We start from the raw sequence: 24,142 nt of genomic DNA, 5'->3' as shown, positions 1-24,142 counted from the left end.
TTTCTAGGAGGTGGGGAGGATCAGAGAAGAGCTGTGGAAAAAACCATGACCAGAATATATTGTATTGAGGCTGGAGAGATGGCTCAGTGGTTAAAAGGACTGGCTATCCTTCCAGAGGACCTGGGTTCAATTCCCAACAACCACATGGCAGCTCAAAACTGTCTGTAATTCCTGTTTCAGAGGATTGATACTTTCATACAGACATACATGCAGGCAAAATACCAATGTACATTATGAAAAAAACAGAACACAGAGTTAAAAAATTATAAAAAATATATATTTGTGAGTTATAGAAATATCTTATGCTAATGAACAAAGAAAGTTCTAGAAGAAAAAGAAGAGTGACAGAGAACCTTGTCTTCACAGAACTTGTGTCTACAAAGGAAAAAAAGTTCCTTGAAGACTTTAAAACACATAGACAAAAATATAAGGTGAATAGGAAAAAGGATGAATCATATTTTAAAAAGAAAATCTTTTTTGAAGCTGGTGCTTTTCCAGGAGATCCTATAAGTTAGACCTTTATTGAATTAAACAGCAGATCTATGGCTGCATATTTGTATTCTTTTACAAATAAAAATCAAATGAAGCCGTAAAATTCATTTTAATCCAACTAAATAGAAACTCCTTCAAAAGCTACTGACTGGCTTGCATCACTCCTGACTGATGTTATGAAAAGAGCAGAATTTAAATTAACAGTAACTAGGGCAGAGCCATGACTGAGAGGGCCCCACCTGTGGGCAGGTCAGGGAGGTGTCCTGGTAAAGTCTGTGCCACAGAGAAAAAACTGAAACAAGAATGTGAGGATGTGTCAGTGTGTGAGGCTGGCCCAAGTCTGAAGGCACTTCCATATGCCGTCCTTCTGACTGCTGTGGACTTTGGAAGAAGGACATTAGGTCATTTAGTTTTACAAGCACACTGCCTCACCTGCTGGCCTTCTTCCTCAACCTTGCTGCTTGAAAGCCAGCCTGGACCAAGGACGGAAGCTCCCTCTCCAGGGCATAATGGAACTTACTCTAAGCAACTTCTGTAACCTTCCCGTCCTCTCTAAAAAGTGTAGACCCAACCGTAGCTGGAACAGACAAAAAGCTATATAAAGACTACTTAGGGCATGCAGGGAAAAAGTACAAACTTGGACACTTGTAGCAGTAACACTGACACTGGTCTTAGAGATGTTGGAAAGTTTGGGAAATGACATATAAAAAGATGAGGAAGAATTCCTATCTCACACCTTGTGATCAACATATGTGAAGACAACGTGACACAAGAAAAAGTTCACATTGCTGAACAGAGTGCAAAGAAGGAAGAGAAAGAGATGAGACTACTGAAGTAAATAGACCAAGGTAATAAAGTCAAATCAACTCAGACTTCATAATACACCCTTCAGGCACTAAGGCTGCAAGTGAGGCTGAGCAAGGGCCGGTTTGTAAGAGACACCTCTGCTCTGAAGAATATTCCGTAAAGACAGACGCGCAAAATTGCCGGACTTTGTGGGAAAGACAGCTCCCACAAAAAGACAGCTCCACAGCAAACATTAGAGTAGTAGGTTGACTGCAGGAGTAGTCAGTGCTGTGTAGGAGGTGGGGAGAAAATGACGAAGACAGGCACAGAAAAGAAGAGTGACTACAGGTGTAGGTTTAGAAAGCTGTGGGAACTGATGATGCAGTTTTCTGAGACACAAACAGAGAAGAAAAGGGTTGACAGAAATAATGCAATTTTTAAGATTGTAGGCAGCAGACTTGAGCACTGTAGCAATCGTATCCTGCTCTGAACTTCTAGACAGGTAACATGGACTTGAGAAGCTTAACTAGAGCAGCCAAGCTGCAGACTAGGTTGACAAAAGGCAATCTGGCCAACTCTACCCATGAAGATGCTGGATAGAATAGTAACATTGAACATGCAATGGAGCTCTAACGGAGGGCGGAAATAAGGTCAATGATGTGGCAGGCTACACTGAGCAAGGGTAAGGACAGAGGTGGGTGAGACAGAACATGAACCCCGGGATTGATAGACTGAGGGACCCTCTGATGCACTTTCTTTATGCTGGTTTTTACACCAGCCTAACACAGGCTAGAGTCATTTCAGAAGAAGGAACCCCAAATGAGAAAATTACTCCATTAAGACTGATCTAGGGATGGGAGGAGGGAGGGGCTATGGGGGGATACAAAGTGAATAAAGTGTAATTAATAAAAAAATAAAAAATAAATAAAAAAAGACTGATCTACAGGCAGGTCTGTAGGGCAATTTTCTTAATTAGTGAATGATGAGGGAGTGTCTAGGCCATTGTGGGTGGTGCCAACCCTGGGAAGGTGGTCCTGGGTGCTACAAGGAAACAATCTGAGCAAGCCATGGCAAGCAAGCCAGTAAGCAGCACTCATCTGGCCTCTGCATTGGCTCCTGTCTCCAGGTTCCTATCCTGTTTGAGTTCCTGTCCGGAAATCCTTCCATAATGGACTATGATGTAGAAGTGTAAGCCAAATAAACACTTTCCTTCCCCAAATATTTGATCATGGTGTTTTATCACAGCAATAGAAATCCTGATCAAAAGACACTCCTAAACCAAGGGTGTAAACCCTTGTAAACACCTATACTGGGGAAAGGGTGTCAAGCTGGAAAAAGTTTTCCCTTGTATCCAACCATAAAGAAGGGCAGTTTGCCTAATGCTCTGGGTGGGAACCAGAGTGACTGAGAATCCCTAGACCTGTGAATCATCTAGTTAAAAATCCCAATTGCAAAAAAGCAGCCAGGATACAGAAGAAACTTTGTAGCCTCAACAGGGACAGAAAGTTTCTTTGCAGGGACACCTTCACATCTAGGAAGTAGGAACAACACACTTCATTAAGGATCTCAAACAAAGATACATCCAGGGGAGGGATGTTCTGTATTCTCAAGAATTAGCTACAGAATCTGAACTACTGGAGTGGTCCAAGGACTTTAAACTGACATCTCTATAATTAGTAGAGAGACAGTTATAAAGATGTGTGCATTGGAAAGCTCGTGTTGGCATAGGAAAACCAACATTTTTACATTTACTTCATCGTGTGTGTGTGTGTGTGTCTGTGTGTATGAGGGTGTGTGCACACTGGCACACATGTGGAGATCAAAGGGTAACATGAAGGCTGTTGTCTTCTTTCACAGTGTGAGTTCCAGGGATTGAACTAGGTCAGCTTAATGGCAAGTGGCTCTACCTGCTGAGCCATCTTTTAAGCCTACAAAACAAATTTTAAAGTTACCATCTACAATTTCTGGAATCCGAAAGGCATTGAGGCTTACAAAGTCAAGGGATTAAACAGGAAAGGAGACAAAAGTGAGTGAGAAAAACTAGAAAGTGATTCTTAAAAAGTTATCAGACTGCAACAGAGAAGAGGTGGGAAGCAGCCCAGAAAAATTCCTGCTTATCACGGTGAAGCACAAAGAGCCAACACAAAGCAGCAAATCAGAATGCAGAATGAAAACACGGAAATACTCAGACAAACTAAGAGCTGGGGAATAAGAGAATTCTGTTGTGTGTCTCTTCTGATGAAAGACGAAAATAAGAACAACCATTTTAAGAGAAAATAGTTGAAAAGTATTTTTAGATTAAAGAAAGATCACTGAGTATGTAAGCGACAAAACAGACTCAAGCAAGCTGTACACAGAGCAACAAAATCCAAACCTACAGCTAGAATAAAAGTGTAGAACATCAAAGATGCCATCAGCAGGGCACCACCAAGAGAGGCAGAGAAGATGACAGAGGCTGGAAAGTATCATATTCAGAACACAAGGAGTCAGGAGAGGGTGGAACCACAGCTTCGGAATGCAGACACCAGGGCCCAGGGATGAGTGCAGCTGGCAGCGTGCTTACCTTGCATGCTTGAGACCTATGAGTCCAGGGAGAAAGTAAGAAGGCCGTAACAAGTAAGGGCAAGATAAAGTCATAAACACATGGACATGCACACAAAATAAGTGTATGGTTTTTGAAAATAAAAGACCGGATCCAGAGGGTCAGAGGATGGTGTAGAAAGCTGCAGGCATTAACTGCAGTGTCCTCGTGGGCCAGAAGGCAAACCAGCCCAGTTTCCCTGGCTTCCTCCCTATTTTGGTTGCTCCTAAAATATCTTAGTGACTTGAACAACCTCACATTTACTAAGCAGGCATACACTCCTTTCTCCCCAACTCTTAGAAAAAGAAGTTGCAAATGTATAACCTAGATAAGTAGTAGGTCATTTGTTTCATTCACCAGAGAAAGAGGGTGGGGGAAGAGAGAAGGGAAATGGAAGAAAGGAGGGGAAGGGGAAAGCAGGGGAAGAGAGAGGAAGAGAGAAAGACGGATTTCATACATGCAACATGTTCCAAGGCTGGGAAACACCACTGGCAGAGGTGTTTCGTGAACCAACAGACCAGCAGCTGCCATGCTGGGAAGAGAGGGGACAGTAAGACCAGGCTCACCAAGGAGTGAAGGGGATGTGCCAGAGACAGACCTGGGTCATGGGACAGGAAGAAGTCAACAACACTGTTGGGCCGTTGCCCAGGAAATGTGTCAGCCACTAGGCAACGGAAGCTCACACTGTCATAGGGTAAAGCTGCTGACCCTTTAAAAGATTGGTAACATCCTTCAAATTGTTTTCCCTTTTTCTGACCTAAGGCTCTCTGAAGAAATGCACATGAAACAGACAGGGTCACATTGCGGTGGTTCATTCTTTTTTGGTGACTGGAGAAAACTTTGCTCATAAGGCTAAATTCTCTGCCCACAGCAGAAACAAATCTGCCAACTTTCCTTTCTGCACCAAGCATGTAAACCAGAAATAGAAGCGTACACAGAGCGTGCTCAGGAATGCGCCCGCCCCTACGTGTGCATTCCTATATAAGCCTGTGTGGGTCTGCTGATAAACTCTTTGTTCAAGGAGAGCACTGCTTTCAAATAATACTAGTATTATCCTCACTCAGGGATAAGTGTCTCTATGCTCATCTGGACGTGCTATGGGGCTGTTCACTCACCAAGATAAGCACATTTTGTTCTGTTACAGAGGCGGCAAAGATAAAGCCTTCATCTACCTCTCCCATCCTTCCCAGCCATCCACTGAGAGGCCCTGCTGTTGGCTGAATCCATTAGTGGTCCAAGTACAAACAGGTCTCTGTAATGGAGTTTGCACCACAAGGCATGACAGAATGGCATGGAGGAGCACACCAGCAGAGGCGGCAAAAGACAGCATCAATTTAGTATTTTTCAAAGTGGTGTTATCACAACTAGGAAGAGGAGCTGCAAGGCTCAGTGCATGACGGAGAACTGACTCCCACAAGTTGCCCTCTGTCCTCCACACGCGAACTATGGCACAAATGAACAAGTGCAGTGCCCACACGCCCACAGCTACAAAGCCACAAAAACCAACAGACGGTCAATGCTAATTCAATTTCTCATTCTCTCTCTCTCTTTCTTTCTCTCTCCCTTTCCTTACCTTTGGCCACATCACACTCCTTAATCATTTTGAGAAAGTTGCAAATTTCCCTATCTAGTCTCTGCTGACATGTCTGTGCTCTCTGAAAGAAAAAAAAAAAGAGACAAAATTAAAACAAACAATGAAGAACTTCAAAAATTACTTACACATTAATGGTTCTATCAAAACTTGCAATTTGGATACATTTAAGACAATTTCTTTACAAAAGGATATAAATAAAATATTTAATCAAGTAGTTTAATAAAAATAAGTATTTAATTCTAAACACATTCAACATCGGTCATGTAGACATCACACAACCAGGTTAATTAACAGTGCTCTCTCATTACACCACACATATGCAGTTAATTTCTTTGATTTGCTAGATCTGAATAAATTCACCAGGAAACTATACATTACATTTCTCAAGGACACATTTTTAAAACTATTTCTTTTTTGTTTTAAAAAATCCACAAGCTGACCCTTCATGCAGCATTTTAAATCCACATTGCTACTGCCCATGTGGTCAGACCAAGCAGGACATTTTCTGACTAAGCTGAAGCTCATGAAAATAAGGTAAAGACAATTACAGAGAACATTCTTCCTTGAAAGTTTACATTTCTTCATAGCAAGGTCCCTAGAAGTAAAACATAAATGAGAAAAATCTATCATCTAACTCCAACCCAGCCCAGAGCAGATTCTCAAAGAAAAAAATGCAAATCACTGTCGATGTTAAGTTGATTTTTATATAACAAAAAGAATGAGCAAGAATCATACCGGAATTGCTTGGCTATAGCAGTTGAAAATATTTTTTTCTGGTTGGGTGAGAGTGGTGTACACCTTTAATCCCAGCACTTGGGGGACAGCTGGTCTCTGAGTTCAAGACCAGCCTGGTCTACAGAATGATTTCCAGCACAGCCAGGGGTACCCAGAGAAACCCTGTCTCAAAAATAAACTAATTAATTAATTAAAAAATACTTATTGTGTAAACCATGACTTTAGAATCACTACTGTGGGCAGAGTCGACTCAGCTTTGTGCTTGTAATGTCCAGTGGTACATCACAAAACATTTGCTTATTCAAAATTAAACCCAGCGTAGCTTGTGCCAAGGTGACACAGGTAAGCACTCTTTTCTCCTATTTCTCTTTATAAATTTTTTAGCTCTTATAAAGCTCAACCCAACCACAGCAGAATTATTCATGGGACCACATTAGTGACAGGCAATGTTCTCTTTTAAATTTGTATTATCCCTTCTGTTTTGAGACTCCTAATGACATCTAAATATAACTCACGTTTACTTATTTATTTGAGAGAGAATACTTATACTATGTAATTTAAAACCCCAGAAAGAGAGAGCTGGTTTGCTTGCTCATTTTTCAGACACTGTGAATACAGGTTGAGGATGGGGAAGTCCATCTGGAGACACTCTCTGCAACCGAATGCATCACTCATGACTTATTAATAGAAGACCATTCTCACACTGTGCACATTACTATTCTTGCTCATGTCCAAGTCTGCGCCACCGCTGACTTGTTTCGTCTCCTGGTGGAAGTTGCCTAGGGAAGCACTGGCTCCATCTGCAGACTCCTTATCTGACACACAGCACACTCCTGAGTTATAACTGTCGGGGAGCCACACCCTCCAACGTCATCTTCAAACCCCGGGTCACATGCCTCTTCACTTAGCACCTTCATGCTTCTTTGCTCAATGGTTTAAAAGGTATATACAAGTCAGCTATAGAAGAGTCCAGGAACACAGAGCATGAAGATAACTAAAAAGGACAGTGGTTTTCAATACAATGAAACAAAGTACATGCTCTAATTTGCTATCACCCACATTGATAACTAAACAAAACACCTTCTGGGCTAGGCAGTAAGCACAGACCTGTCAATCCTGGTACTGAGGCCACACTATCATGAGTTCTTGCCCAGCCGGGACTATACAATGAGATCGTGCTTATGAACACTCTGTGGTATCTGGCATGGCGCCTCAATATTGGGTTCTATATCATTTTCCCTATGCCAGGGAAGCTGAAGTTTTAAATTTGATTTATTTACTATATAAGTAAAGTTCCATTGTAAACAATGTTCTAATATTAACAGCTGACAAAATTTTAATTTTATCCAAGTTATCTGTACAGAGTATGTATGCAGCAAGAATGACACCCATGAGCACAGAGGCCCAGAGCGAAAGACAGCTCCACAATGAGAGGCCCACCCCAATAATCATCCTGTCACAACTTCATTTGCCTTGTCCAGACATGGAGGGTCATGTAATACCACATCAAGGGGGTAGGTAGGAGGAGAAAAGTGGTGTGAGTATGAAGGAGCTACATCCAAGCAAGATATTTGCTACAGAAAATCCACATTTGATTCATTAAGAACAGAAGCACAGTACTTAGAATTTAGCAATAAAAGTAGCTACTAATAACATGAAACAGTACCGGGAAAGAAGACAGCCCAGCAGGGCACAGATGTACGGCTAGGCTCCCAGGCAACTTGAGAAAAGGAAGCTGGCAGTGCTTCTATCAACACTACTGTCTTGAGTGTAAACACTGCAGACAGAACAGCTTCCAAAGAGAGGACCGAGGAGCTTTGTGAGGTGATAGGCATGATCTGTATCTTGATAGGTGAAGGGTCGGTCGCACAAAGTATATGTATTTCACAAAATACATCCAACTGAAGCTATAAAATGAGTTCAACTTCTGGCATAAACATTACAGTTCAAAATATTACTCCTCAAAAATAACAGATAGTAGATCCTAATTTTTGCAGAAAACAGCACGGTGGAGAGTGGTACTTAGTGGCCACCCTGTGAGCCTTCTTAACTCTAGCCAGACCTTCCTCAAGGCAGCTCCACACTCTATCTTTCCTTGCATAAAGCAAGCCACAGCACCTTGTTATTTTTCTGGTACCTGGTGACTAGCTTGGCCCTGCAACTGTCTTAATGTTCTCTGTTGTAACAGAAAAATTAAAACAAAAATGACCTGGAAAGAAAAGTAGTTCTCCCTCACACACTTGACGGGCAGCCTTGGAACCCTGCTTTACCCTGGCTCCTGTCTAAAAGCAGCTGGGGTTAATTTACTCTTCTTTCCAGGCATGCCAACCACCAACATAAATACAGACCTGTATATTCTACTATCCCGTTTTATTCTCTCTCAAGTAGCAGCTTTTGTTTGCTTGTGGTTTTTTGATGCAGGGTCTAAATGAAACACAGGCTGGCCTGAAAACCACTGTGTAGCCCAGGCTACCCTCAAGCTTTATGCAATTCTGCTGCTTTAGCCTCCTGAGTTCCGGATTACAGGCATGCAGCCTGTCGCTGACTCTCTGCTCTGCACGCTTATGCAGCTGAAGTTTATCGGTATATCAAGTCTGCCACGCTGTATAGATGCACTGTGCTCATTAGTCCTCAGTTTGTGCATCTTTTTGTATATTCATTTTAGTTAAGAATCACTTTACCAAGTTAAATAAACACCTACTTTGTTCTGCCATTTAGTTTAAATTTAGCATTCTCTGTTATTTTGTATATCACAAATATAGCTGAGAGTCTAAAGAATTAAGGTGTCATCAACAAACCAAAGCCTCACTTGGTCAGCGCCACCACGGGAAGTATCTGGCGGTCCATGCCACTGCTGCCCACTGGGCCTTCTGATGATGACAGAAACATTCTCTGAGCATCTATCCTGAGCATTTGAGATATTCCTGGTTAAAATGAGGAACTGAGCCAGTTATAACAGCTATGCCTATAATCCTCGAACTCAGGAAGGTGAGGCCAGCTCAAGGCTAGCCTGGGATATTTAGCAAGATTCTATTCAAAAATAATAATAAATTAGTGAAAACAGTGTGATTTTTATTAACTTGAATGGGAACAGCCCTGTGTGGCTGGCATTGATCATACAGACACCGCAAACTAATACCAGGCTTGGCTCCCCCCTCCTCTAAGTTGTTTTCTGACATCCTCTCAACACGGCATGAAATGACTGTCTGCGGCCTTACTGGTTTCTTTTCTCCTGATAGCCTCAAGGCGATGACAGGCTGAAAGAAAAGCTTTTTACTTTTTAAGAGGTCCTAGGTTTGAGGGATGATGAAATGAGACCAAACTATCATAGAATACGGTTACTTTCTCAATACAGACACCATGTTCAAACTTCTTATAAATTTACTTTTTGCAAAAAAAAAAAAAGTGCTGAGAGAGTAAAATTAATTTATAGCTCATTCAGATGACTAACATAACGAAAGTATGTTAGTCTCAGGATACTTAACTTCTTCACTGCGTCTGTGGACATCAAAAATAAATTTTCTCCATCGTCTGCCCCAGAATTCCCTTAACTTCACTCCTGTCAAAGGTCTCGAGTCCATCTGCCTAAGCTACATGCAAACATACTTCAAGTTCATTTCAGATTTTAACTGTTTTGAATAAGTATCCAGACACTGAGAATCAGAACTCTCACAGTTAGCAATCAAACTCCACTAGACAGAGATGTCTGTAGCCTAAAAAACCTAAAAACACTTCACACTGACTCTGGTCCTCTGCAAGAACAGCAAGTACTCTGAACACTCTCTCCAGCCCATATTTACTAAGTTGTGATGCTATTATTCCAAAAAGTTCTGGTAGATGTTATTTTTTAAAATTCACTGGTCTAAGAGTTATGTTTATGGCTAACAAATTACATGCTATACTCTAAAATAGTACAAATAAAGCAATCATCAACAAAGTCTAGTAGATATCTTCAGCAAAGCAGGGACGAGTTCAAAATCTCTGATGTCCTACCATAAGTAGCATTAGGAATGATGGAGCCTAACATCCCTTGATCACTAGAGATTAGTCAATGAAACTCTGTAGACATTAGTAAACTTAACTTCATTAGACTTGTTTATTTAGAAGCATGCACAGCCTTTAAATAATCCACTTAATTTTCATAGGGTTAACTTTAGTAGGAAAATTCATGTGCTTTGAGTTAACTATTTAAACTGAAACAGGTGTCCCTTTGTAGTCTAACTCTTCCAGATCCACCAACATTTTGATAAACAAGATATATTTAAAAGATACAGCCAGAAAGCTAATATCTGTTTCCCCAAAAATATACCTACTGTCAGAAATGGGTAAGGTACTGCTGTCACTTCAGATAGGGATGTCTCCACTCATTACCCTTCCCTAAGCAGGGGCCGTTAATACTGAAAGCAGTTTTAAATGAAACTGCTGACCAAGAAAGGTGTCACTATGGTTGCATTATTGAAACTCTGAAATACAGTGAAGTCATAAAGGGCGGCAGGTCAGGCTCCACATATCCCACCTACTAAAGGCAGTTTCCAAACACAAATGTATTTAGCACACAAACAGATGCAGAATCTCACAGCACTTTCACCCAGGCATTTGATGGCACTGCCGTAGCAGAGGTCTCAGTGGGATGCACGTGAACAAAGAGCAGTATTATTTCTACTGGGAGAAATCATAACTTCAAAACCTTGCCTCTTAAAAGAAAGCACAGTCAAGGCAGCTACAAGCTCACCGCTAAGGCCTCCTTCAGGTCCATGGCGGAAACTGCATCTTCCTCTTCTTCGTCGGTCACCTGGTCTTGGGAACAGTAGTGAGTGCTGTAGGCAGAGTGTTCTTCGATTGCTTCCAGCCACTTCTTAAACAATCCAAGAATTCCAGAAAAACAGTTTTACTCCAAAGAAATAGTAATAATCTATGAAGCATAAAATTCACATAGAAGAACTAACTATGGCAAATAAGTGTCCACAATAACATTATGAGTGTTTCTTGTCTTCGACCTGTCTGCATAAAAAGACTTTCCTAATGCTTTTTTAAAATATCATGTATAGCCAGGCGTGGTGGCGCACACCTTTAATCCCAGCACTCAGGAAGCAGTGGCAGGTGGATGAGTTCAAGGCCAGCCTGGTGTACATAGTAAGTTCTAGGACAGCCAGGACTATTACACAGAGACTCTGTCTCAAAAATAAAAAATAAAACACACATACACACAAATATATAAAAAATATCATCTATACATATATGTATTAATTAGTACTTGAATATATTATAAAATTAAGCAATGAACAAATTTTTTCACTTAAAATTACTAGTTTCCAGCACTTGACTAATCTAATGCGCAGCAATGGGCTTGGACACAATATTACAAATTTAACATAAAAACTACACACTCAATAAACTTAAATCACCTTAAGAAGGCCAACTGCCTGATGATTTCACTTTTACAAGTGTTAAAAAGAAAACTAATTTAAGAGAATGGACTAAGAATACTTCCTTGTTTGCTTACAGGATTGCGCTCAATTCTGTGAAACACTATCACAAGCATGACCTCAATTATATAAGGTGCCTTGCTGAACCAAAGCAAATCATTTTGGGGGAAAAGAGTCTTTAAGCACAGAAAATAAACAAAACCTAAGGCTATGAATTCTACTGTAAGAATATGACTTTCCCACTAAGTCACTGACCCCATGGATCCCGGCAAAGTGGATCCTGATTATGCTGTTCAGAGGTTTAGTGGGGACCCAGCTGAGTTCTCCCCACAGTCTCTGTCTTGTCCTGTAGCCCGTCTTTACACCTTTGTATCAGATGAGCATCCCTAGAAACACCTCCTACTAAGAATTCCCAGCAGCCCCCTGGGCTGGGACCCACATACGTGACCCACCTGTCCCCCATTATAATCTCTCCAAACTTACTCTTAGTCCTATAGCAGCTTGATTTCATTTCAGAAACACACACACACACGCCCATGGACACACACACACACACACACACACACACACACACACACACACCTTGATTGCCTGGGAAATCCGTTGGTACAGACCCTGTCCCTTTAGCTTAGTGATTCTCAACTGGTGAATAGTAAGCCCTTTGGGGGTTAAGTAACCCTTTCACAAGGGTCACATATTAGACATCCTTCTTATCAGATGTTTACATTACAAGTCATGACAGCAGCAAAACTACAGTTATGAGGTAGCACAAAATAACTTTACGGCTGGGGTCAGCACAACATGAGGAACTGTACAAGGGGTTGCACCACAGGGAAGTTGAGGACCGCTGCTCTAGCTCTTTCCCACAGCCCCTCTCCATCCCTTTGTGTCACCTGCTCACCTCCAGAACACACCCTCTGGCAGGGTCACCACAGCCACACTTGCCTTCAAAGATCTTCATTCAAAGATGACAAGAGCAACCGAAGAAAGGAACACCCCACACAAAAGACAAGATATCGATGCCAAGAAACAACTCAAATATCTCCAGATGCCTACACCCAACACATCTGTTCAGATGTGCATAGTTGAGGCAGTGCTGTCACCACTAGGAGCCAGGAGCCTCGTTGCAGCAGGCCTTGAAAAATGCAAGATAGCTGAAGCATAGACGATGACCCCAAAACGCAATTATGCATGTGTTTAAGGAACTTAAAAACATGAATAAATCTCTTAATGAAGGCTGGAAACAAAGAGCTGAATGAAATAATGAAAGCAATTCAAGGCCCTTAAGCCCAGCACTCAGGAGACAGAGGCAGGCAGATCTCTAAGTTTGAGGTCAGCCTAGTCTATAGAGCAAGTTCTAGGACAACCAGGGCTACAAAGAGAAACTATGTCTCAAAAAAATAAAAATAGGGGCTAGAGAGATGGCTCAGAGGTTAAGAGCACTGGCTGTTCTTCTGAAGGTCTTCAGTTCAATTCCCAACAGCCACATGGTGGCTCACAACCATCTGTAGTGAAATCTGGTGCCCTCATCTGGCCTGGAGGTGTACATGCATACTGTATATTTATATACACTGTATAAATAATAAGTAAATCTAAAAAATTATTTAAAAAATAAAAATGATTAAAATAAAAATAAACATAGTCATTAAAGATAAAACCCAAATGAAATAAAACTAGAAATGAAAAATGTAATAAGTCAAACAAAAACTTCACATGCAACCCTCATCAACAGAGTATAATATTTGAAAGAGAGACTCAGGCTTTTAAGACAGGTAGAAGACATGGATACCTAAGTCAAAGAGATTGTTAAATCTCAAAAAAAAAAAAAAAAAAAAAAAAAGCCTCCAGATACAAAACATCCAGGAAACCTGTAACAGTCTAAAAAGAGCAAATCTATGAATAATAAAAACAAAGAAAGAAGAACACGTCAAAGTCACAAAATATTTTCAACAAAACCATAGAAGAAAATGTTCTTAACCTAAAGAACAAGGTGCATAACAAGGTACAAGAAGCATACAAGATGCCAAATAGGACCAGAAAAGACATTCTCCACAATATATAATAATTAAAACACTCAAAGAATAGAACACAGAAAAGATATCAAAAAAGGGGCAAAGAAAAAAGGCATGCAAAAGCAACCCCATTAGAGTAATACCTGAGGTCTCAATGAAAACTCTAAAAGCCAGAAGTTCCTGGAGAGACATTCTTCAAACTCTGAGAGTCCACAGTGCCCGCCCAGACTACCATCCCCATTAAAACTATCAACCAAAACCAAAGAGAAAGAAAAATATTCCTCACTAAAATCCAATTTAAGAAATTTCTATTTACTAATCTAGTTCTACAGAACACAGCAGAAGGAAAACTTGAGTATCAAAGAAGGTAATGACACACAAGAACGCACAGTGAATAAACAGTCCCAGAACAGCAAACCAAATGCGTGGATGTACATCATAACAAAGTAACAGGAATCAATGAACACTTGTCATTGATAACTCTCAATATTAATGATAGCAACTCATCAATAAAAAGACACAGACTAACAGATTAAATTAGAAAACAGGATCCATCTTTCTGCTACATCAAGAAAACACCCCTTGCCATCAAGGACAGATCTTCACTTCAGGGTAAAAGGATAAAAAAGGTATTCCAAGCAAATGGACCTAAGAAGCAAGATGGTATAGCCGTTTTAGTATCTCACAGAAGAGACATCAAAACACAGCTAATTAGAAGAAATCAGAAGAAATGCACACACATTAAATAAAAAAATTAACCAAGAGTATATCATAATTCTAAACATTTATGCACTGAACACTAGGGTACTCAAGTTCATAAAAGAATCACTGCTACAGCTAAAATCACACCTTAACCCTCACATCATGAGGAAACTTCAATACCTCACTCTTCCTAAATAGACAGGTCACCCAGACAAAAACTAAAGCAATGCTGGAAGCATGTCATCATAAATCAGTGGACCGAATATACAACTACAGAATGTTTCACCCAAACACAAAAGAATATACCTTCTTCTCAGCAGCCCATGAAACTTTCTCCAAAACTGATCACATAGCCATACAAAGGAAGTCTCAACAGATACAAGAAAATTGAAATAACAGTTGTATTCTACCTGATCACCATGGTTTAAAGCTTCGTACCAACAAAAACATAAACCACAGAAAGTCGACAAACTCAGAGAAACTTAAAGAACTTACTGCTGAATGAAAAACATGGGTTGAGACAGAAAAAAACAAGGAAAGCAAAAAGCTTTTTAGAATTGCGTGAAAACAAAAACGAAACACACTCAAACCTATGGAAGACAATGAAGGCAGCTTCGGAGGCAAGCTCATATAGCACTAGGTGACAACATCAAGTAATTAAGGAGATCGTACTGATAGCAGAGTAACACACCTAGAGATCTAGAACAGAAATAATAACACCCCAAAAAACTAGATTGCAGGAAATAATCAAACTCAGGGCCAAAATCAATAAAATGGAAACAACAACAAAAATACACAGAATCAATAAAATAAAAAGTTGGTTCTTAGAAAAAAATCAGTAAGACTGACAAGCTCTTTGCCAAATTAACTAAAAGACAGAGAAAAAAGATCCAAATTAATAAAAAGGGGGCATTACTACAGAAAGCAAGGAAATTCATAGAATCATAAAAACATACTTAAAAAATTTATACTCTACTCATCCATTGCTGCTGGGAGTGCAAACTTGTCCAGACACTATGGAAACTAGTGTAGCAGTTCCTCAGGAAAGCTGGGGCTAGATCTACCTCAAGATTCAGCAATACTTCCCTTGATACTTGTTCAATTATGTTTATTGCTGCTCTATTCATAACAGCCAGAAATTGGAAACAACAAACCTAGATTTCTGTCAGCCAAAGAACAGATACAGAAAATGTGGTACATTTATACAACAGAATACTATCCAACTGTTAAAAAAATAAAATCATGAAATTCACATGATTTACTGGTAAATGGACAGAGCTAGAAAAAAAAAAAAAGCATCCTGAGTGAGGTGACCTAGATCCAAAAAGACAAATATGGTAGGTATTTGCTTATATTATACGTGGATGATAGCTGTTAAATCTTCAATAAGCAGGCTACAGTCCCCATAACCCAGGGGTTAGGTATAGAGTAAGGGCCTGGGTAGATCTTGCAAGGAAGGGGAAACAGAACAGACAGCTAATAGCTAATGGACAGTGGTGAGGTAAAACAGGAGGATCATGAGGAGGAAGAATAACGAGGGTGGTAAGGGAGGGAATATGAGAAAGGATAGCTAAAACTAAGAGTCATTTGAAGGGCTGTATAAAACTTCCTAAAATATATACATGTATGAAAGAATCTAAATGGAGTCACCAAATAATGGGGAAGACAGAGCCCCAACTTGAATCTCTCATCAACAAATGAAGCCTCCAGTTCTCTTATATCTATTAAGAGTGTTTGGCCAAAGGGGCCCCATGAATAACCCCCAAACAATCCAGGCTATTGCCAAAGATATGAGATGCTCTCTACAAACTGATGGTAAGACCCTAATGCTGAAGATAATAACTACAGAACTCACTGAAAAGGGAGAAGCCAAGCTGGTCGCTACCCAAAGCAAACCCTACTCACTAGTCATCATGGGACTAAAAGATAGTCTGCATACTACCAGAGGGAAAAGGCAAGCATCAATCCAGCTATAAATTCAAACCCTTCCATCTGGTGACCTGCCTGCAAGATACATTGGAGCAATAGTGGCACAAAGCCTGTAGGTGTAACCAACTACTATGACTGGATTTGAGGCCCACTCAATGAGATGAAACCCAGTACTGCCTGGGTGGACAAGAACCTGGGATAAGGCAGAAGAAATCCAAATACTACTGTTTTGCTAAAAGGAACATAGCAATAAAATGACTACTAAAGACATTCTGCTATACACACAGACCAGGGCCTTGCTCAGCCATCCTCAGAGGAGCTTCCTCCTGCAGTAAATGGGAACAAAAACAGATGACACACAACAGAACAAAGTGAAGACAGTGAGAAACCTTGGAACACCCAGTCCTAAATGGGATTTCTCTATCAAATTCCTCTCCTCAGAGCTCAGGGACCTGTGAAAGAGAAGGCAGAAAGAAAGAGCCAGAGGGGATGGAGGATATCAAGGAAACAAGGTCTTCCTTGATATGAACTCAGAGTCTCTGTCGGCTTGCACAGTCCTTGCACAGTCTAAACCAAGTGGGGTTCCTGAGCTAAGAGGGCAAGTGGACACAAGTCCACATCCCTAAGCCAGAAGCTATCTCTAACTGCTCACAAAGGAAAAATTAGTTTTCTCCAATGGAGTCTCATTAGGTACACAACCACCCTTAAGGGCAGACCCCATACCCAGCAGTAGACAGAAAACACAGAATGAACTTAATGGCATTTTTGGAGGTTCTTTATCTCATAATGGTTTGTCTGACATTATTTTTATTTTTTTAACTTTTTTCTTTTTTTTTTCTTTATAGATCTTTTTCAGTGTTGCATTTTTATCAGATTTCTTTTTACAAATGTGTATTTTTCTGTATTTGTATGTGTTTCTTATGCATTTTCTTCAGTTCTTTATCTCCTAGTAGTTTATTTGCTTCATCATATTAATTTATTTGTTTTATTTTATTTTATATTATGTTTTAGATGCTTCTTTGTATCTAACGAGTCTACTAAAAAAAGGGGTATGAATTTGAGTGTGTGGGGAGTATGTAAGAACAAGGGAGATATTAAAAACAAAACACAACAACAAAAACTTTGTGATAGCACTAACCAAGCAAGTGAAAGACTTGTGTAATAAAAATTTTAAGAAACTGAAGAAAGAAATCAAAGACACCAGAACATGAAAAGATCTTCCATGCTCATTGTTCAGTGGGATTAAAGTTGTGAACATGGCCATCCTATCAAAAGCATCTCCAGATTCAACAGAATTCCAACATAGTTCTTCATGAGAAGTAGAAAAACAATTTTCAACTTCATCTGAAAACACACACACCAGAATAGCTAAAACAATAATGAATAATAAAAGCACTGCTCGAAGTATCACTATTCCAGATTTCAATTACTACAGCATGGTACTGGCATAAAAACAGACACACTGATCAATGGAAGTAAAGGAAAGACCCATATGTAAGTCCACACACCTATGTAAACCTGAACTTTGACAAAGAAGTCAAAAATACACACTGAAGACAAGATAGCATCTTCAACAAACGATGCTGGTCAAACTGGACAGCTGCATGTAGAAGAATGCGAATAGAACCATATCTATCCTGCACAAAACCCAACTCCAAATAGATCAAGGACAAGACCAGATATTCTAGTGGTGATAGAACAGAAAGTGAGGAATAGGCTTGGACTCATTTGCACAGGAAATGAGTCTTTTGTCTGAACAAGAAAGGCCCTTCTGATCAATATAACAAGCATTATGAACAACAATGAATACATGGGACCTCATGAAGCTGAAACACTTTTTGTCTTTTTTTTTTCCAGAGCTGAGGACCGAACCCAGGGCCTTGCGCTTGCTAGGCAAGCACTCTACCACTGAGCTAAATCCCCAACCCCCTGAAACACTTTTTAATGGCAAAAGATGCCATCATTTGAGCAAAGCAACAACTTACAAAATGGGAAGAAATCATTACCAATTATATATCTGATAGATGGTTGATAGCTAAGATATACAAAAAGCTTTTTAAAAAAACAACCCTTAAGATCAGGAAAACAAATTGTTTAAAATTGTGTACAGAACTAAGCATAGTTCTCAAAGGATGAAACTCAAATGGCTGAGAAATACTTAAAGAAATGTTCAACATCCTTAGTCATCACAAAAATGAAAATGGAAACTACATTGAGATTCCATCTTACTCCAGTCAGAATTGCTAAGATCAATAAAACAAATCACACCTCATGCTGGTTAGGATGTGAGCCAAGGGAAACATTTATTCTACCTCAAGATCTGGCTATAACCACTCTTGGGCATATGCTGAAAGGCCTCTCTATATTATACTACAGAGACACTTGCTCAACCATGTTGCTGCTCTATGCATAACAGCCAGAACTGAAACAGCCTAGATTTTAGATAGAGAGAAAAAGAACAGAAAGGCGGTGGGTAGGAAGGTGAGGAGGATGGAGGTGAGGTAGGGAGGAAGTAGGCTTAGTCTATTCAACCCCATAGTCTCTGACATACAAACTGTACATTCTTGGGCAATTTTTTTTCATGCTGTTTTTCTGCTTGTTTTTGGGTTTTTTGGTGGGGTTTTTGTTTGTTTGTTTGTTTGTTTGTTTGTTTATAAATTAAGGGATATGCTTTTAAACAATCATTTAATCTTTTTTTTCTCTAAGTCAGTATAAAATGAAAAGCTATAAACACAAAATCTACTTGTTTTAGTTGTTAACAACTAAAATTCCTATGCCAAAGTTTAAATACAAATATTCCCAGTTTAAAAAAAAAAAAATCATCAAGGCTTGGAAGATGGCACGATTGCATCAGCTATAAGGACCTGAATTCCATGTGCAAACCTTTGTAAAAAGCCAGGTTTAAAATGCAGAGAACTTGCTTTATCAAGGTGGAAGATAAGATTAGCCTCCCAAAAGTTGTCCTATAACTTCCACACCCACAGCTGTACTCATGCACAAACACACACACAAATAAATAAATTTTACTTATTTTAAAAGTTTTAAGTTATATGTACATATTTATTTCCATGTTTATGTGTGCACAGCACATGGGTCCTAGATAAGAAACTTACATCATCAGGTTTGGTGGCCAGTGTCTTTACCCACACTAGGCCATCTTACTGGCTTACATTCCTAATAAATAAGTATAATTAACAAGATATTAGATGTTAGTGCTGAGTATATATTCTTAAGTTCTGGGAGAAATAAAGGCATCCATGCATAAGCTTACCTCTCTTGACTGCTGTAGGCTGTTCTTAGGAACCCTGAAGCTATGAACAGTGTCATCAAAGCATCTGACAGAGAAGAGGCAGCTGTCTGTGGGTTTCACCTGGATACAAGAAGTCAGAAAACAATGTTCACTCACTGGAAACAAAGTCTCGGAAATTATCTACCACAAATTAACATGTAACAACACTCAGCTGAACACTGAAAGGCTGATAAAAGTCAGGAGGACCTGGATTCCTGCGAGATTCAGGCATTTCAGCTTGGACCAATCCTATCAAGGCCTTTCTCACTCCAGGAAAACACTCAGAGTTCACTGATTTGTGGCCTTAGGTTTACTATCCATTAAGTAAAATTAGTATGTACTTGGGCTACATAATCCTCTACATAACAAAGCTCCAAATGTAGAAAATGTTTGAGCTGAGTATATAGGAGTATATAGGTAAGGTTGATGGCAAGGTGGTAAAGGAGGTATAAAAACTGAATTAGAAACAATTATTTTTAATACAAAATTTAAAATGGAGGGGATTTAAAAGCATAAAGCATAGACTTCTGTTCCAAGGCCTTACTACAGGAATGGCAGCAGAAAACAATTACAAAACAATAAGGCCAACCCTCCACTGCCCTCACCCAAAACAAAACCAGCCACAAGGGGAACTGGAATGGCAACAACCATCCACAGCCAAGGGGTGAATACTCTCTTGGAGGAGACATAATCAGAAGCTATGTCAGGCTTTCCCACCACCTAAGCTGTTTCCCCGGCAGCCCACACAGGGAGATGAAAGCTATAAGGGCACAGGTGGGACAGCCAGCCGTCTGTCTTTGAAAATCAATCAGGACAGTCAAACACGCTCAAGAAAGCAGGACAATCTCCCAAGAGAGAACCTGGAGACCTCTGACACCTATTCACATCACTAACTGGTTCATGAACCGCACATGCACAGCAGCACAGATTCAAAACAACCCACCCAGATGAGGCTGATCTGAATTGAGACAGAGCTTCTGCTCAAGACACAGGAGTCTATACTCTAGAGCAAGCCATGAAAATGACTTAGCAAAGACAAGTGACAGAGCCCACTCTCCAGAACACAACATTCACTATACTACGGATATTGTTGGAAGGGACCTAACATGAGGAAGCAAGTCAGCAAAACACATTCAAATGATTAATTAAAAGTCAAAAACTGTCAGAATGGAAACAGGAACTAAAATATATACCACCTACAAGAGACAGAACAGAGATACAGATAGGTTTGAAGTAAGTGGACAGGTAGTAAAAAAAGTCCAGGCAGGCTGGTCATACTACATCAGAAAAAACCTATTTCAAAGCAAAATGTCAATTAGGGAAACATCAAATCAATAACATCCACTGATATAAAACTATATTTGTAGAGATCTTAGCACCTCAGCAATTGAATATAACTAGCAATATACTAGAGAAAACAAATGACGGGAATAGCACCATGACTCAACAAGTTATAAGACATTTTACTTAGCAATAATGAAACATTCTTTTTACGATTTATTTTAATGTGTATGAATCTTCTGCACGCGCACATACACCTGTGCCACATCCGAGTATGGTTGTCTGGAGAGGTCAGAAGAGGTGGTACCAGGTGTCCCAGCAGTAAAGTTACAGAGAGTTGTGAGCCACAACATGGGTACTAGGAAATAAATATTTTCTGCAAAAGCAACAAATGTTTTTAATGCTGGGCCATCTATCCTTGTGGCGTCAAGCACAAGTGCACTATTATTATAGTCTGTAAGTAAGTCATTGAACAAGCCTCAGTAAATCAAAATGCAATTATTGATCAAGAACAAGATAATCAGAAAAGCCCAATTACTTGGGAGTTAAACATCACACTTCTAATTTTTAGAATTATTTACTGGCTCTAAGCAGAAGTCACAATAGAAATTATAAAATATTTTAATTGATAATGAAACGAAACCTACCAAAGCTAGTGGGGTAAAACAAAAACAGCTACAAATAGTAAAATATTTACTAATAGTTTAAAGACTCTGTTAGTAAAAAAGATCTCACTATTTTAAGTTTCAATCTTAAGAAACTATTATAGTATGCATAAGGTCCGGGGTTCAAGCCAAACAAAACTCAAACTAAATCAAACTATGAGAAACCAAACTAAATATAAGCAACTAAAAGTTGGGGCTTTTAAACTGTAGATTTGTTGTCTGTTTTGCGGGTTTCTTGTTGCCATTTTGTTTTGCTTTTTAATGCCACACATGGTGATGGTCCCTGTAATCCTAACTCTTGGAGATAGAGAATGGAAGTTCAGGAGTTCAATGTCACCTACCCTCCCCTACACTGTGAGTTCAAAACCCGCCTGAGAGACATGAAGTAGCCTCCTTGTTGGACAGCACTCATGACGCTGAAAGATGCTATGAGGCTGCTGGGGAAGAGGCAGCAGATTGGTCTTCCCCAGCTCTAGACCTTGTGTGAGCACCACTGACAGGTCAGACAAGATGTCCCCACAGGCACAGTAGTCAAAAGCCTATTGCAGGTATAACCAACTATCCTTTAACTAGATCCCAGATCTGACTGAGGGGTTTCTCATCTAACACTGAGAACACAGTGGAAAAATAATGGCTGGGGGATTTTATAGGCCCTCGGAGGGAAGATATTGCTGTCATTTTGCTAAATAGACATGATGAGCCAATCAAATTACTTCCTAAACAACTGTGTTTATTCTCACAGATTACTGTTGATACCATCTCAGGAAAAAAAAAAGTTTCTTTTTTGCAAAGGGCAGTAGTAGCTGCAGAGGCTCATAAATGGTCAAAGTGACAGCCTCATGTTCAGCCATAAAGAGAAAATCTGTGTCATCACCACCACTACCATAAACTCCCATTACTGTCAAGACTCAGGGAACCCTGCAGAGTGTTTAAAAAAAAAATGACTGTAAAAGCCAAAAGAAAAACACAGGAATTAAAGAGAAATAATCAAAAAATATTGTAGGAGAAACAAAACCAAACAACAGCATATAAAAATACATGGTCTTTGGCACACCGTAAAATCTGCATGAATTTTCAACAGTCCACAAATATCCAGAATAATCTTGTAAGTGAAGAATGAGGTTTGAGGTCACCGTCTTCATCAATTTAAACCACACTGCAAAGCCACAGTGAAGAAAACTGTGTGGTATTGGCAGGTGCACGATGTGGTAGGATATTGGATCCCATCGTGAGCTCTGAGACTGTGTCTTATGACCTTTATTTTGGTGCACTTGAGCCCTAACACACAACTTTGATCCAAAAGCTTTCTATTTACTGTAAACAGGTGATTATGGTGTGGTTCAGCCAGTCTTAGCACATACTTTTAATCCAAGAGCTTTCTGTACACATTTAATAAAGTTAACCCTAGGTCAAGAGGCTGAGCAAAAAGTCAAGTGACAGGGATTAAAGAGAAGGAGGGACAGCATTGAGGGGTATTTAAGACAGTGTGGAGAAGTAGAAGAGCTTTAGCTCTCTAGCTCTAGAGCTTTAGCTCTCTGGCTTTTTGAGCTTTGAGCTAGCAAACCTTTGGCCTTGAGGTGTTTTTTGTTTTGTTTTGTTTTAGTTTGTTTTGTTTTGTTTTATGCCTTTTCCTGCTGGGCTGTCAGCTGAGCCAGCAGGTCTTTCAGGCCTTTCCATCAAGAGGTGAGCTGAGAAAGAAGGTTAGCTGGGTGCTTTCTCTGCCTCTCTGAGCTAGCAGGTTTCCACCCCAGCATCTGGCTTTACTGGTAAAATAGAACTGTTGGGATATTCATTCTTTTATAACAACAGCATGAGCCAATGCAATAAAACAAACCTTATGTATGTTCAAGTGATTTCAAAAAAAGCCTGCCAAGTCCACTTGAGGGGGTGGGGAGGAGCAAACTTCAAACCATGGTGTGAGTACAACTGGATATCCACAGGCAGAAAAATGAAGCTGAATCTGTACCTTATACTACATACAAAATTAACTCTAAATGGATCCGGTCACAAACTACAAAATTCATGAAAGAAAATATAAGGGAGAGAAACCGTATGACAATGTACCTGAAATGCTGTCCAGACAAAGCACCACTACAGAAGCAACCAAGGTTAACAGCTAACTAACACTGTGTCAAAATATAAACCCTCAGGGCTGGAGAGATGGCTCAGAGGTTAGGATTACTGTCTGTTGTTCCAAAGGTCCTGAGTTCAAAGCCAAGCAACCACAACCATCATATATTATGATCTGGTGCCCTCTTCTGGCCTGCAGGTATATATACAGGTGGAACACTATATTAATAATAAATAAATAAATCTTTTTTTAAAAATCTAAATTCTCTGTATGTCAGAGAACACTATCATCCTATTCAGAGTGGGAAAACACCAGACTATTACATCTCAGAATATCTCAGAGTATATAAAGAACAAACACAATCAGCTGAACTGAAACAGGCAAAGGACTTAAATACACCTTCCTTCACTGATGATCAAAAAGCACCTAAAAATCTGCCAAATACCACTAAGACAGGGAAAGGCAAATCTCAACTGTAATGAGCTACCACAGCACACACACGAGGATGGCCACTATCCAAAATAATAGTAGACAGTTGGGGAGATGTGAAGCCCGCCAGCATTACTCGTTACTCATACA

At 39.8% G+C, this 24,142-nt stretch overlaps 1 protein-coding gene across 3 annotated transcripts in view; it reads right to left on the bottom strand.

Moving 5' to 3' along the window:
- Osbpl1a (oxysterol binding protein like 1A) overlaps positions 1–24,142 on the bottom strand; it is a 165,303-nt gene that overhangs the window by 96,557 nt on the left and 44,604 nt on the right. For all 3 annotated transcript variants that reach the window (XM_055625377.1, XM_055625379.1, XM_055625378.1), the window contains 3 exons: positions 19,529–19,627; positions 10,921–11,043; positions 5,433–5,514 (listed from right to left, as the gene is read on the bottom strand). In XM_055625377.1, coding sequence (XP_055481352.1) covers positions 5,433–5,514; positions 10,921–11,043; positions 19,529–19,627 — 304 coding nt within the window. The remainder of the gene's footprint in view (positions 1–5,432; positions 5,515–10,920; positions 11,044–19,528; positions 19,628–24,142) is intronic.

Source organism: Psammomys obesus, unplaced genomic scaffold (assembly GCF_907164565.1).
Source record: "Psammomys obesus unplaced genomic scaffold, mPsaObe1.curated_primary_1811, whole genome shotgun sequence".
NCBI lineage: Eukaryota > Metazoa > Chordata > Mammalia > Rodentia > Muridae > Psammomys > Psammomys obesus.
This window is presented reverse-complemented; position numbering and strand designations above follow the sequence as displayed.